This window comes from Anguilla rostrata, chromosome 1 (assembly GCF_018555375.3).
Source record: "Anguilla rostrata isolate EN2019 chromosome 1, ASM1855537v3, whole genome shotgun sequence".
Lineage (NCBI taxonomy): Eukaryota > Metazoa > Chordata > Actinopteri > Anguilliformes > Anguillidae > Anguilla > Anguilla rostrata.
Genome location: NC_057933.1, coordinates 55,826,047 through 55,841,863, shown reverse-complemented (window position 1 = coordinate 55,841,863; position 15,817 = coordinate 55,826,047). Strand labels below are relative to the sequence as shown.

At 51.6% G+C, this 15,817-nt stretch overlaps 1 protein-coding gene across 4 annotated transcripts in view; it reads right to left on the bottom strand.

Annotated features, from left to right (window-relative positions):
• The window catches only part of bbs9 (Bardet-Biedl syndrome 9), a 177,104-nt gene that overhangs the window by 57,681 nt on the left and 103,606 nt on the right, over positions 1 to 15,817 (bottom strand). For 3 of the 4 annotated variants that reach the window (XM_064343356.1, XM_064343375.1, XM_064343365.1), the window contains one exon: positions 7,602 to 7,715. In XM_064343356.1, the coding sequence (XP_064199426.1) occupies positions 7,602 to 7,715 (114 nt within the window). Of the gene's footprint in view, positions 1 to 6,211; positions 7,002 to 7,601; positions 7,716 to 15,817 lie in introns of those variants that run through there. The other variant, XM_064343381.1, reaches the window with a different exon arrangement.

Sequence of the window (15,817 nt, the reverse complement as noted above, 5' to 3'; positions counted from 1 at the left end):
CCCCAACCTCCCCACAAAATACTACACTTCCCATTTCAGTGTAATATTTTATTTCAGTGTCGATATTTCAGTGCAAGTAGCTGTACAAGGTTATATGAACACTAATGTATACACGCAAAGTGTATACATTAAAGCAATAAAGCCTTTAATCCAATGAGGTAATACCTTAAGTGTAATACTTAAGTGTGTGTATTTTACAGTGAGCTCAATAAATTTTGGGACAAAGACGTTTTTACTTGTGGTTTGGCTTTGTAGTACATTATAATCAAACAATTTACACAGAAATGACACTTCAGAATTAATTCAGCTGCTGCTATTAGCAGTTACGTTATCAATGAAGACAAGTGAGCCGGTATCTGTGGCAGCCAAACATGCCCAAACTAAAACACCCCCACCACGTTTCACAGATGGGGGGGGGGGGGGGCAGGGGATCATGGGTAGTTCCTTATTGCCTCGTCTTTCAAGTACTCAGTCAAGCACTTATTCACGCCCATCCGTAACACAGAATGCCCTCAACACACACTGCCTTCAACCTCTCTGGTGTAAAGAAAAACTGCACACCCAGCCGCAGTAATATTCCAGATAGATGAGACATTCAGCCGCAGCTAACCGGGAAACGTGTGCCGCTTCACACTTTCGAGCGGTGCTTTATTAAATATCCAATCGGGGCCGATTTACGCTCATTAAAAATGGATGGCCAATCGCTCAGGTTCGTTCCTGCCGGCTTTCAGACGCTCTCTCTGCCGGCGAAGCCCGGCCGTGTGAGAACGCGGCGCGCGCCGCCGCCCGGTCCCCCGAGCTCGCCGTGAGTGGGCCCATTACCGGAGAGGCCATTACACCTTCCCGTCACTACGGGAACGCGTCCCGGAAAGTCTCCCGCCGGCCCGCCGGAGCGCGCCCCCCGGCCCGGCGTGTGATGCGAGCGGGGCCCGTGGGAGGCGGCGCCCGGCGAGAAGCACACTCTCCCCCTCTTTTATCTGCCTTTCATCTTAATTGCCCAAAGTGGCGCGCGAGCGAATATCCGAGAGGCCTTTTGAAGCCTTTCAAACCGCATAAAAGATGCTTCCTGGATCTCGCCTGCCCGGTTCTGCCGTGGTTTTCACCCAAATGATTTTTATGTCATAGAGGGTGTCTGAGATGGTTTGTTTTTTCTTCCTTTCTGATCGGTGGGGCGTGTTTGGACACGTCCCGTTTCCCCTCTGAAGGAGAGCAGAGCGTGGATTCCTTCTGAAGCTGTCTGTTACAAACAAAATTAATTGGGGGATTATTTCCGTTTTCCTTTTTTAATGATTGCTGTGGGGAGAATGTGGCTTAAAGCTTTAAATACCAGGTTGCAGCTTGATTTTCTGCCCAAAGGGCATTCATACAGCGAGATTTCCACTGCTGGTCCCCCCCCCCAAAACCCCCCCGACCCCATCCTGTTCCTCCCACTTTGACTCCCATGATGGGATTTTGAAGATAAAAGCTCAGAATCAGAGGGCTCAATGACTAAATGATGACTAAAGTACATCTAGTTTTGCTGTTTTTCTGTAATATTAAATCTAGAGAACCACACGTCATCTAAGGGCAGCTCCAGCCCAGTGCCGCTGTGTGTTCTGCATTATTAAACCTTAAGGGATTGGCCAGATAAGTGAATGTGAACATTTGCAAAAGCACTAGATCTGCCTTTCACAGTTTGTGGTCCGCTGAAAACAAACGCTTTCTGCATTTTGAAGCGTTAAATGGCTCGAAGAGGAAGTTTGCGCACAAGACTGGAAACTACGAAGCTTCAAGTACAAGAAGATTTTTGAGAATTGCCATTCTTACAATGTTATGTTAATCATTAAACTGCCATTGTTTGGCCCTAACAGCTGCAGACCTACGGTGACTGAACTCAGCCCTGTCCTCGCTGGGGTTAAACAGGGGGAAAAGCAACCCCGCTGTCCACACTCCCAGGGAGGGGCAGACACGGCACTAAATACTGAAAGGAGACCACAAGACACTAAAAGGAGACTAGAGGAGTCCATTAAACAGGGGGCACTGCTGTCACTGCATTATTTCATTTTTACTGCTGTCGGTTCCAGAAAGATCCACTGGTAGGCGTGGCCTAAGACTTATAGCCCTACCTCTTCCGCTGCTTCTCGGCAATGATTGGCTCCTCACAGTAAAGGTTTCACAGGTTTGGTTCTAACAGTTGACACGATCCATCGTATTTCATCCCCCCCACCAACATTCCCCCGCCCACTTTGCTCCTCTCCCCGATCGCTCTGTCCTGAGCTGAGTGGAGTTAAATCAGTAAGGTGATCGCACCGCAGGACAGTTTCTGTACACATGTGTGTTAGCCTCAGACGCGAGGGTTATTGAGTTTAGGACAAGGGGTGAGAAGTTTGCAGTCAATGGGCTTTTGCTGTCCAAGTGAGGACAGAGAGAGAGAGAGAGGAAGAGCGGGAGGGAGAGAGAGCGAGGCCAGGGCTGAACCAAAGGGGGTTCAGGGGGCTTCCCAAACCGACCACGACCGTAATTCACACGCCGGGACAATTTTACGAGGGGCGCTTTTAGGGAATAAATCCATCACGGCCAGCTGACCTCCGGCCCCATTTCCAAGTCTGTTCTGGGTGCGCTGGTTTGTCAGAGACGATTAGTCAGGACAGACGGCGGTAGAAAAACAGTGCAGGGGAGACAGCGGCTCGTGCGCTGTGGCCCGGACCCACTTTGGCAGCTCGGGTTTCGGCTCAGCGGGGAGGGCGGGGTGGGGGGGTGGGGGTCAGGACGCCCGCGTGGCAGAGCGTGCAGCGGGCACAGCCGCCCGAGGAGGGGGCTGTTGTCGGTAGCCTGGTATTCATCGTAACAGTTAATGAGGGAATAGGGGGTTGTGCACTTGTTTGTTTGTTTTCCTGTCCGGTTCATTCCTTTCGGGCTCATATGGTGAAGGCATTTGATCTTTTGGGGATGGAGACATGTTGGCTCTCTTTCCCCACCTGTGCTAGTCTTTAACACTGTGTACACCCAGCTGCTGTGGAGCCCCTTACCTACCTCAGAGCCTGCAGGGATCACCTCCCCCACCCCTGAAAGCATATGCAACGCAGAAAACGACAAAGGCGGGAAAATAAGGGTGAGTGATGTAACCGCTCCCTTCAAGGGGTTTGGGAGTGCACCAGTGGCCGGTCCAGTCACACCTCGGCTATGCCGTCATCTCACTACAAAGAAAGACTTCAGCACATTATGCTGCATGTACTTGCATTGTTGAAATCACAAAAAGGTGGCGGTTTGATTGACTATCAACTGGCTGATGATTGGTGGTCCGAATCAAGCTGAGGTGCACCTACAGGCCCTCACAGGGAATGTGAACTGAAAATGATGGTTTGATGAGATTCACAGCAATTTGGAAACCACTAACGTGATGCTGCAGTGCACAGCAAGCCAACGCCAGAACGTTCCGCCATTCGCACCAGGTCAAAAAGAACAGAACAGTTTAAGGGGGGAGGGAAGTTGAGTAGTTTTAGGACCACCGCCAAATCTCGAGAGCAAAAATGTTCTCACTGGGTCTGATGTGCTTGTTATTGACTGACTAGGCCACTTCCTACTTTCCTCCAGATCTACACTTGATTTAAATAGCCTTTGCTTTTAGATCTACTCACTTTCTCAACGTAACAGTTCTGTTCTAAAGAAAGAGCTCACCCTAAAAGGCACCATTTCTGGGGACAGAGATTTGCATCATCTAGAAAGGACACACATAAGGTTGGCTAATGTAGTGATATAAGACATATGTATATATATATATATATATATGATATAATCAATAAGAAATGCACTGCTATGAAGTATGTGTGTATATTCCCTTACTTTTGAAATCATGCTTCCTGATATCTCCTGATCATGAAGAAACAATTCAATATTAGTTATTTAAGCAAAAAACTTTGATATATATTTTTATTAAAGAAACCTTTTGAAACAATCTAGCAAAACCATATTATGAACCATATTATATTAACACAAATAATGGGGGAATGTGACGAGATTAACTCGAGACCATGGATGGAGGAACACTGCACAAGGACGGAACAGAAACATGGATTTTGAAATAAGGAGCTTTAAACTCATCTTAGATATTCCTTTTTAAAGCAAAGTCTTTGGATCACCACACCCGGACCATGGCTGCCAATTCTACCCTTTTTTGTTAGCAGAAACAGTTTGTGTTCTGATTCTTAACATTAGCAGAGACAATACTATAATCAGGGAGATTGGGCCGATAGGACTGTCTGCTACAGTCTCCTATCACTGCCCTATCACCAACAGGCCAGAGACATCTGTTTAAGAGCACGTACTCATGGACACACACACACACACACACACACACACACACACACTTACAGATACACAGACGCAGAGTAAACACACACACAGACGTGCACGTGCTCACACAAAATAACGCCACACACACACACTTACAGATACACAGACGCAGAGTAGACACACACACAGATGTGCACGTGCTCACACACACACACACACACACACACACACACTTACAGATACACAGACGCAGAGTAGACACACACACGCACGCACACACGCACACACACACACACACACACACACACACACACACACTTACAGATACACAGACGCAGAGTAGACACACACACAGACGTGTACGTGCTCACACACACACACACACTTACAGATACACAGACGCAGAGTAGACACACACACAGACGTGTACGTGCTCACACAAACATACACACACACACACACACACACTTACAGATACACAGACGCAGAGTAGACACACACACAGATGTGCACGTGCTCACACACACACACACACTTACAGATACACAGACGCAGAGTAGACACACACAGACGTGCACGTGCTCACACAAACATACACGCACACACACACACACACACTTGCAGATACACAGACGAAGAGCAGATACACACACAGACGTGCACATGCTCACACAAACACAATTACAGATGTACAGACATACAGACGCAGACCAGACACACACATATAAAACAAAAAACATCACAGCGAATTGGACAATGTTCAATGTGACAATTTGATAATGGCAACGGTTGCTAAAAAGCTACTCGTCTCCGGCTGAATTCCACAGAAATAAACAGGAAAAAGAGGAGCGGGAGGTGGCTAACACAGCAGTGCACACAACTCATTAGCGGCAGCTACAACCAAGAATTCATACTTGTTTTAGCACTGAAATGAAGCCATCAGCAATTCAATGGACGTCTGGAAATAAAAAAGGACCTCGATTTCATGCCTTCAATTTGTTATAGAAAGCCCTGGAGCCCGGCAAAGTTATTTATCCTGTTAAAACTACACAAATCTTTTCTCACTAGAATCGGCATGTTTGGTGAAGGAATAAAGATGATGACACAAAAAAGAGAGAGAGAAAAGGGAAAATAAAAACAGGCTCCACCAGCTCCCCGCTCACCCTTTTTCATAGCCCGCTGAAACGTTCAAGCGCGGCATTTAATTTATTTGATTAAAAAAATAATCTAAAGTGCTCCACCGAAATCTCTGTTTGATAATGACCGGAAAAATTGCAATTCACCAGCTATTAGATCCAATCAGGAGAGAGGCAAGGGAAGGCCCAGAGTAGAACCAGATGTCCCTGTAGCACAGAACAGAGCGCGCTCACACAGAGGCCACACACCCAAGAGAGAAGTTACAGTGCTTACACACAGGCCACACACCCAAGAGAGAAACTACAGTGCTCACACAGGCACTCGAGCACAGAAAGGCCACCACCAAAGAAGTACAGTGCTTCACAAGGCCACACCAGAGAGAAACTACAGTGCTCACACACAGGCCACACACCCAAGAGAAAAGTTTCAGTGCACAGACCCAAGAGAGAAGCTACAGTGCTCACACACCCAAAAGAGAGAAGCTACAGTGCACACACAGTGGCTAGGGACCCAAGGGAAAAGGTACAGTGCTCATACACCCAAGAGAGAAGCTACAGTGCTCACACACCCAAAAGAGAGAAGCTACAGTGCACACACAGTGGCCAGGGAGGAAAGTCATGCCATACACCAAGGGGAGTACAGTGCTCATACACCCAAAAGAGAGAAGCTAAAGTGCACCACAGTGGCAGACAGGAAGGTACAGTGGCTCAACCAAGGAGCAAGGCACATGCAGGACAGGGAAGTTTCACAGGGCACTCTAAAAAGTACGTGAAGGCGGCAAGAGCAGTCAAGGAATAGAGAGGAGTTACTGTGCTCAGTCAGAGGGCCACAGACCTAAGAGAGGAGCTGAAGTGACCACAGTGGGTATCCTTCAGTTTAGGTAGGTAAGACAACAAACCAGACCTTTAATCCACTGAGCAAAGAATGTGAACCACATATATATATGTATATGTATACACACACACCTACATACACACACAGACAAAGCCGTGATCACATTAGGGCTAGAGTCTGGCAAGCTCATTATTCTGATTGGCTATCGCTGGCTGGAGGATGGCTTGTCAGAGTCAGGTGCTGTGCTGATTGGGAGACGGCTAATTGGCTGCAGTGTTGACAAGGCGAAAGCTGAATGGCTGCTGGGTCAATGGAGAGCGGTGGTCCACCTAGCTTATGTGTCATCCCCCCAGAGAACACGCACGCAAGGTGGGGCGGCTAGGCACTCACGAGGGCTGGCCGGGGCAGGCTCTGTTTTACAGCACAAATAATGACTTATCTGACACAGAGCGATATTAAAGTTACGGCATGAAATGGGAGCTGCATGGGAAAACCCGCGGCATTAAAAGAGCCGGGGATGTGGTGGTTGGGGGGGTCTGGGGGGTCCGGGGGTCGGGAACATGCTCCGCCGGACCGCACGGGCCCGCTTTTAAACGGGCACCATCCATCAGGGCCAGAGCGAGCGCAGTGCCCGCGCTAATAAAAGCCCTCCTGTGGGAGACCTGCAGCCGGGGAAAGCTGAGCCATCCAGCCCCTGGCACTCAGTCAGAGAGTGACTACCGTGTGCGGAGCCGCGATGGGCTGGGCTGGGCGTGGGACTGGGAAATGAGAGAAAAGGTGGAATTGGCAGAGGTCTAGGAAAAAATCGGTTCTGGGCTAAGTGTGCGTATGTGTGTGTTAGTGAGTGTGTGTGTGAGGCCATTGTATGGAAACACAGAATATTCTGTAGCTTTGAGCACCTCCCCTTGGTTATGCCCTTCTGTCTCGCTCCAAAGGCTCAGTTTTACACTCAGTTGCTTTAGTCCATGGGCATGTGCAATGGCATGCCCCCCCCCCACCCCTTCCTTGTGACGTACTGGCGAAATGCATGCATAATGGATCGCAATATTGGCTCTTTCTACCATTTCTTCATTTCTTTTGGCTGACGGAGCAGCTCCCACAATGCAGAGGGGGATGTGAAAGGTGGCAGGGGAGGCGGCCATCGGGGCCAATAAAGCCGCCTCCCACTACAGGAGAACATAAACAGCGTGTTCTGAGCAGCTCTTAACCACTCCCTCCCTCATTTCCTCTGCCACTCACATTGAGCCTTTTATTAAAAACCTAAGCATCTCATTGGGCTGTTGGCCCGACTGGAACTCCATGACTCTCTCAGACGCATTGTGGGAGAGGAGGCATCACCTGCTTCTCCCGCTTCTTACCGGTTTTGGTCTTGACCTTCTTGGATGGCTGCCTCTTCTTGACAAACTTGGCCACGGCCTCCTGCTCCGCGGCGGGCTCTTCCTGGTCCAGCTCAGCAATGGGTTCACAGCTCCCTGAGAGAGCAAAGAACACAGACTGAGCGCACAGCTCACAATCAACTGGCCATAGAGCTCATAACCTTCTGGACACAGAGCTCATAACCTGCTGAAAGATCACAGCTCATAACCTGCTGAGCACAGAACTTACAACCTGCTGGGCATTGTGCTCACAACCTGCTGTAAGTACAGAGCTCATAACCTTTTGAGCACTGACCTCATGACCTGCTGTAAGAACAGAGCTTATAACCTGCGGAAAGCACAGAACTCACAACCTGCTGAAAACACAGGCTGGACAGACTGGCCCACCCTACCAAACCGGATCCAGATGAACGTGGTATAACAGATTGACATTAACATTACATTACCAGTTAATAGGACCAGAGTAGTTCTCTCAACAAGGGCAGCCAGCACTGGATCTGAATGGGTCTGCTTTCTGTAATCCTGCAGCAGGTCTGGTACGCTTCACTGAAAATACCACATTTAGCCAAATTACATCAAATCACCTGAAATTAACCGTTTGAACAGGCTGTTTAGTCCAAATGCACCTATGAACCCACAATCCCTTAGGCCGCGCGAGTCTGGAGCAGAACTGCACTGACAATAAGGTGCTGTGTTCATTGTTTCAGGCACTGCAACGTGCGGTTTCCAGGACACTCCTGTAACGTGGGCCAAAGCGGGCCAATGGAAGGGGAAAACCAGCATCTGAACGTGTGGACCCTCAGATGTGAAAAGGAGAGCTTCTCAGGTTAACCCTGTCAGAGACATCTCAACATAACCAAAAAACATACATGCATACAGATATCTAGATACCTTTCTGTCTGAATGAGATGACATTATTTCCAAAACTGCTGCAGGAAACCTTCAGAAATGTTTCTTTACAACTTGCCTTTACTCAGTGGAGGCACATACTGTATATGTATACCTGCGTCCAAACAGAAGCTTGAAAAAAATAAATTAAAGGGTGGTCTGCATGAAAAGCTGTGGTTTTTGGTCTGCATACAGAGCACTGGTCCTGACAGAAATGTGACTGTGTGTTGGTCTGAGCTGCGAGATTATGGGACTGGGATCTTTGTCACCCCACTCTCTCTCAGGAAAGCTGCCTCTGAAGCGCACACAGTGAGGTCACTCATTCCCCACCAGATATTTCGTAGGCATCTGTCGCCGGGCTTTCTGTTTGCTGGGATTGACCCAGCCCGCTCACCCAGCTGCACTACCTCTGACTCCCCCTCACGGGGGACTCCTCAGCCCATACCGACTATCAGCACCCACCATCCCAGCCCACCCCACCCCAGCCCACTAACCCACTCCACCCACACCATCCCCAGCCCACTCCACCCTCAGCCCACTAACCCACTCCCAGCCCACACCATCCCCAGTCCACTCCACCCTCAGTTTAATACCCCACTACCAGCCCAGCCCAGCCCACTAACCCACTCCACCCTCAGGCCACTGCACCCTCAGCCCACTACCCCACTACCAGCCCAGCCCACCCACCAGCCCACTAACCCACTCCACCCTCAGGCACTGCACCTCAGCCCACTACCCACTACCACCCCCAGCTGACTCCACCCTCAACCCACAAACCCACTCCCATCCCACCCCACCCCCAGCCGCCTACACCCTCAGCCCACTACCTCACTACCAACCCAGCCCACTCCCCCAGCCCACTAACCCACTCCACCCTCAGGCCACTGCACCCTCAGCCCAATACCCCACTACCAGCCCAGCCCACTCCACCCCAGCCCACTAACCCACTCCACCCTCAGGCTACTGCACCCTCAGCCCACTACCCCACTACCACCCCCAGACGACTCCACCCTCAACCCACAAACCCACTCCCATCCCACCCCACCCCAGCCGCCTACACCATCAGCCCACTACCCCACTTCCAGCCCCAGCCCACCCCCAGCCGACTCCACCCTCAGCCCACTACCCCACTCCCAGCCCACCCCACCCCCAGCCGACTCCACCCTCAGCCCACTCCTGGGGCACGGACTGAAAAGGGGGCCCACTGTCACCTTCTTCCTGGTTAGAACCCCCACGGACTGTTTCTTTTACATACTGCTCTCATCTAACACACACACACACACACACACAGGGCAGGGGCCTGACTTTCCTCCACACGGATTAACATAATCCCCACATAATATTTATCCTTCCAATAAAACCAATCTGTTCTGTTAGCAAAGACCAACTGCTTCTGATGTCCCACTGTTTACTTTAGCAAAAATGTAACAGATTTTTCTTGTGTCGCCTTTTAAACAGGAGTGGTGGTTTTAATTACACCCGGTGTTTTCTTTAGCGTGTCGTTTCACGGTCCCATGATTTCGGGTTGGGTTGGGGTTGAGGCTGGGGTTGGGTACGGGGTTGGGGGGGTTGGGGGAGTGGACATACATCAACATCATGCAGGAGAAACTGCGGTGAAACATCTTCCAGTTTGAAAGACACTACAGGGACAAACGGTGCATCTGCCTGTTGCAGTCCCTGTATTCGTTGTGACCAAATGCAGTTTGGTCTGCAAGAGTCAGGGCTACGAGATGCATTTGGCTGTGCTATGGGCCTGACACCCACCACACACGCTCTGAGCTTCTCCCTCACGGCAAAAACCCACCACACACGCTCTGAGCTTCTCCCTCACGGCAAAAACCCACCACACACGCTCTGAGCTTCTCCTCCACTGCAGTAACCCAGCACACACGCTCTGAGCTTCTCCTCCACGGCAGTAACCCAGCACACATGCTCTGAGCTTCTCCCTCACGGCAAAAACCCACCACACACGCTCTGAGCTTCTCCTCCTCACGGCAAAAACCCACCACACACGCTCTGAGCTTCTCCTCCTCACGGCAAAAACCCACCACACACGCTCTGAGCTTCTCCCTCACGGCAAAAACCCACCACACACGCTCTGAGCTTCTCCTCCTCACGGCAAAAACCCACCACACACGCTCTGAGCTTCTCCCTCACGGCAAAAACCCACCACACACGCTCTGAGCTTCTCCCTCACGGCAAAAACCCACCACACACGCTCTGAGCTTCTCCTCCTCACGGCAAAAACCCACCACACACGCTCTGAGCTTCTCCCTCACGGCAAAAACCCACCACACACGCTCTGAGCTTCTCCCTCACGGCAAAAACCCACCACACACGCTCTGAGCTTCTCCCTCACTGCAAAAACCCACCACACACGCTCTGAGCTTCTCCCTCACTGCAAAAACCCACCACACACGCTCTGAGCTTCTCCCTCACTGCAAAAACCCACCACACACGCTCTGAGCTTCTCCCTCACTGCAAAAACCCACCACACACGCTCTGAGCTTCTCCTCACTGCAAAAACCCACACACACGCTCTGAGCTTCTCCCTCACTGCAAAAACCCACCACACACGCTCTGAGCTTCTCCTCCTCACGGCAAAAACCCACCACACACGCTCTGAGCTTCTCCTCCTCACGGCAAAAACCCACCACACACGCTCTGAGCTTCTCCCTCACGGCAAAAACCCACCACACACGCTCTGAGCTTCTCCCTCACGGCAAAAACCCACCACACACGCTCTGAGCTTCTCCTCCTCACGGCAAAAACCCACCACACACGCTCTGAGCTTCTCCCTCACGGCAAAAACCCACCACACACGCTCTGAGCTTCTCCTCCTCACGGCAAAAACCCACCACACACGCTCTGAGCTTCTCCCTCACGGCAAAAACCCACCACACACGCTCTGAGCTTCTCCCTCACGGCAAAAACCCACCACACACGCTCTGAGCTTCTCCCTCACGGCAAAAACCCACCACACACGCTCTGAGCTTCTCCCTCACGGCAAAAACCCACCACACACGCTCTGAGCTTCTCCTCCTCACGGCAAAAACCCACCACACACGCTCTGAGCTTCTCCCTCACGGCAAAAACCCACCACACACGCTCTGAGCTTCTCCTCCTCACGGCAAAAACCCACCACACACGCTCTGAGCTTCTCCCTCACGGCAAAAACCCACCACACACGCTCTGAGCTTCTCCCTCACGGCAAAACCCACCACACACGCTCTGAGCTTCTCCCTCACGGCAAAAACCCACCACACACGCTCTGAGCTTCTCCTCCTCACGGCAAAAACCCACCACACACGCTCTGAGCTTCTCCCTCACGGCAAAAACCCACCACACACGCTCTGAGCTTCTCCCTCACGGCAAAAACCCACCACACACGCTCTGAGCTTCTCCTCCTCACGGCAAAAACCCACCACACACGCTCTGAGCTTCTCCCTCACGGCAAAAACCCACCACACACGCTCTGAGCTTCTCCCTCACGGCAAAAAACCCACCACACACGCTCTGAGCTTCTCCTCCTCACGGCAAAAACCCACCACACACGCTCTGAGCTTCTCCCTCACGGCAAAAACCCACCACACACGCTCTGAGCTTCTCCTCCTCACGGCAAAAACCCACCACACACGCTCTGAGCTTCTCCCTCACGGCAAAAACCCACCACACACGCTCTGAGCTTCTCCTCCTCACGGCAAAAACCCACCACACACGCTCTGAGCTTCTCCCTCACGGCAAAAACCCACCACACACGCTCTGAGCTTCTCCCTCACGGCAAAAACCCACCACACACGCTCTGAGCTTCTCCCTCACGGCAAAAACCCACCACACACGCTCTGAGCTTCTCCCTCACGGCAAAAACCCACCACACACGCTCTGAGCTTCTCCCTCACGGCCAAAACCCACCACACACGCTCTGAGCTTCTCCCTCACGGCCAAAACCCACCACACACGCTCTGAGCTTCTCCCTCACGGCAAAAACCCAGCACCACACTTTCAGCCTCTCCCATTCTGCAGTAACGCAGCAGATGCTCTGAGCTTCTCCTGCGCTGCAGTAACCCAGCACACCTCCCATGACCCTCTCGCGCCCTGGGCCAACAGGGCCAATCACAGCGCAGGAAGCGGCTGAAGCCTGCCATTTCGGTGTCGCGGTCTGAGAGGGAATCAAACAGACACCTGATCCCTTTCAAGGAGGGGAGAGGGGCAAGAGGAAAAAACCTATTCACTACAAAGACGACTCCCAAAGAAAACCACCAGCTCTCGTTTTTCAGTCCAAAATCTACTTTTAAAAAATGGAAATTGCTTTTTTAAAAAATTCTTTATGAGTTCCACATTTTAAAAATGACAAAATGGGAGAGCGGTAAGGGGATCGCTCTGAACCCGACAGCCCCGCATTTTCGCGCGTATCCCAGCATGCCGTGCGAGCGCGGAGCAGGAGACAGTGGCTGAAATCACACCGTGACTCCGCGGAGAAAAATGTGTTTTCTGAGAAGGGGAGTGGAGAACATAAAACCGCTCGGAATGGCGGGACTCGGTCCGCTCGGCCGGGAACGTCAGCGCTGAGGATAAATCCCGCTCCCTCGCTCGCCCCCTCCCTCCAGCGACGCCCGTCTGCAGAGACAAGTGCTTTACTGCTCCCCCCCTCCCCCCCAGCTCTCCCCCCGACTGGAACGGCCCAAACCACACGCAGCTGGAGCCCGACCAAACATCTGTAAAACTGCTCCTCCGGAAAAAAAACTGCGTCAGGAGATAGTCCTCTCTCTTCAAAAAACACATCGAGACCGGAGCAGACAGAGTTAAGATATCTATATGGGGCCGCTTTCTGAAAGGAAAATATTTGTGGTCCAAAGACCGTATACATGCGTACATTACTTCATGCCCAACCAAACACCAGCGAGCACGTTTTGTTTTCGGGAGAGCGGTATTTAGAGGCCGAAGTGCTTTGATTGGCCGAAAAGACGACAGATAAGCCCAATTAAAACCCCCTCTTTTCTTTTTTTAACGCGCGTCGGGGACGCTGAATGCGGAGGGCGCAGGAATGCTCGGCGCGGAGCGAGGGAACGCTGAGATTGCGCTGCGGACGCGGAGGTGAGGCCTGGTCTCCCGGGCGTCCTGCCCAGTAAAACAAACACATTACCCAACCTAAACATGTTTACCTCATTCCTGGAAGCCCCGGAGCACAAAAAATGCGCAAACTGCCGGGATCTGTGGTTCCAGCTTCCCCTGGCTTTCCGCGGGACAAGGCGAACACTGGCATGTAGGGGAGGGGCACAGAGCTCATTTCTATAGCAAGAACTGTGCCATCAAACCAGGGATAGGGTGCAGCAGACGTGACATTCACATTTCATGTATCACACCTCGACTCTCAGGGACAGCGTTCACTTTGTAACCTACGCTCAGACACGACCAAGCGATCTGTTCCCCATGGTTTGGCGGCTCGGCGCTCGGCCTCCTGTGCTGTCTCAGCAGCGACTGTGGTCCGTAACCCCAACCTCTCCTTATCAGCCCCGGCGGTAAGCTCTCTCGCCAGAGCGCTGCCGTCAGCGGATTCCAGTGGAAATGAAAGGTAAGACAACAGCAACAGGACGGGGGAGGGGGAGGGGGAGGGAGAGAGGGGGGAGCAAGGGGGGCTCACCAGCGGCGTGGGCCATTTCGTACAGGGCAGTGGCCCCGCCCCGCTTCCCCAGCTGAGCCGTGCAACCCTTAACAGGGCATGTATTCACGGTGACTCACCCGCATTACTGACCGAGTGCGCTTTAATAATTCATGCGCTGCATTTGTTTCCAAACGTCTCATTAACTCAGCCGGCAGATAAAGCTCCCGAGATGAGTGAGGTGTAATGCAGGATTTTAAAAGGCCCTGCGAAGGTCTGCGGGTCTGGAGAACATAAGCAATGATTAACGCTATCTGTAGATCGTCAGCGACGAAGCTGCCTCCCCGTGGTACTGATCCACCTCAAACGCAACTCCAGATTTCAGAGCACACAGTCATGCCCCGTCCAGTCATGCCCCGACTGGTGCGATTCCTTTCCAGGCAAAAGCATTCCCTTATTTGTTGCTGCTAGGCACCGGCTGACCGGGGTTAACTTCTTCCATTCCTTTAAGAATCTTATCGGCGCAACGGTAGCTGGTTCCAAAGGTAAAAATAATAAAAAAAGCCAAAAGGAAAGCAAAATGAATTTGCGGTGACTGAAAGCTGTTATTTTTACTCTGCGGCCAACAGGCCGATCATGGAGCCGGGCTATCTGCAGATCTTCAAAGAGAGAGACGGAGGCCGGGCATGAAACTCCCGAAACGCTTTTCTCTCCCCGCCGCTAAGAAAACAAAGCCTGAGGCGAGCAGCGCGCGGTGAGCCTCACAGATGTTTATTCCCAGAGGCTCTGCTGCGCTATCGAACGCTAGGCGCACGCTAGGCGCAGGCTGGCACAGGCTGGCGCAGGTGCTGTTTCTCCGGCCCAAAGCACACACACGCTGCTGGGCTCGACGGTCCCGACTCCCAGAAGCCCCTAAAAACCGCTAACTCGCCGCCGCCACCCCCCACGGTGCACATACACGCGCACACAAACCCCAGCACCTTGACCGAGCAGCCACACACAGACCGACCCCCTCACCCCTGTTTAATTGCACTGTACGCCACATATTTTCACGGTAGTTGCGATTTTCAGTGCGACTGTGGACTCCATCAGGATAATGACCAGGCCATGAAACATGCGCTCTGCTCCACTACACAAATCCCCACAGGAGCTAAAACAAGTTCACAGTGAGTGTGGGGTCCACATTATTACACAGGTAGCAGAAAAAGACCTAAAATCTCAATCAAATACCAATCTTTTTCTTCAGACCTGCTCAATCAGTCACCTATCTGCCCAAGTCTTCTAAACCAACCCGCCATCTCTAACAAAACGTAATCTCAATCAAACACCTATCTACACTTGCATTCATCACAAGCGATCACCCATGAAACCTGGGTCTTCACAGATCATTTCTAAATATCCTCATCATTCCATTTTAATGTGGCGTTCTCTTTTACTCAAATACATCCAAAGCTTTATTTAGCACTGAAAAGACTGGACAGAGGATAAGGCGCAGGTTTATGTAATGCAAAAACACTTGATGGGGGCTGGAAGCCCTCACTGACCGGAATGAAACTCAACTGCTGTCCTAAACGTTATATATTTTGAAAAGTTGGCGAGCGGCAGGAGCGGGAATAAATCAGCGCTGCGGAGAGGACGATAAGCGGCGGGAAGGCGATCAATCTCGCGGCGGAAGCGCCAGCGCGGGCCAAGAGCAGAGGACGACGCGGGG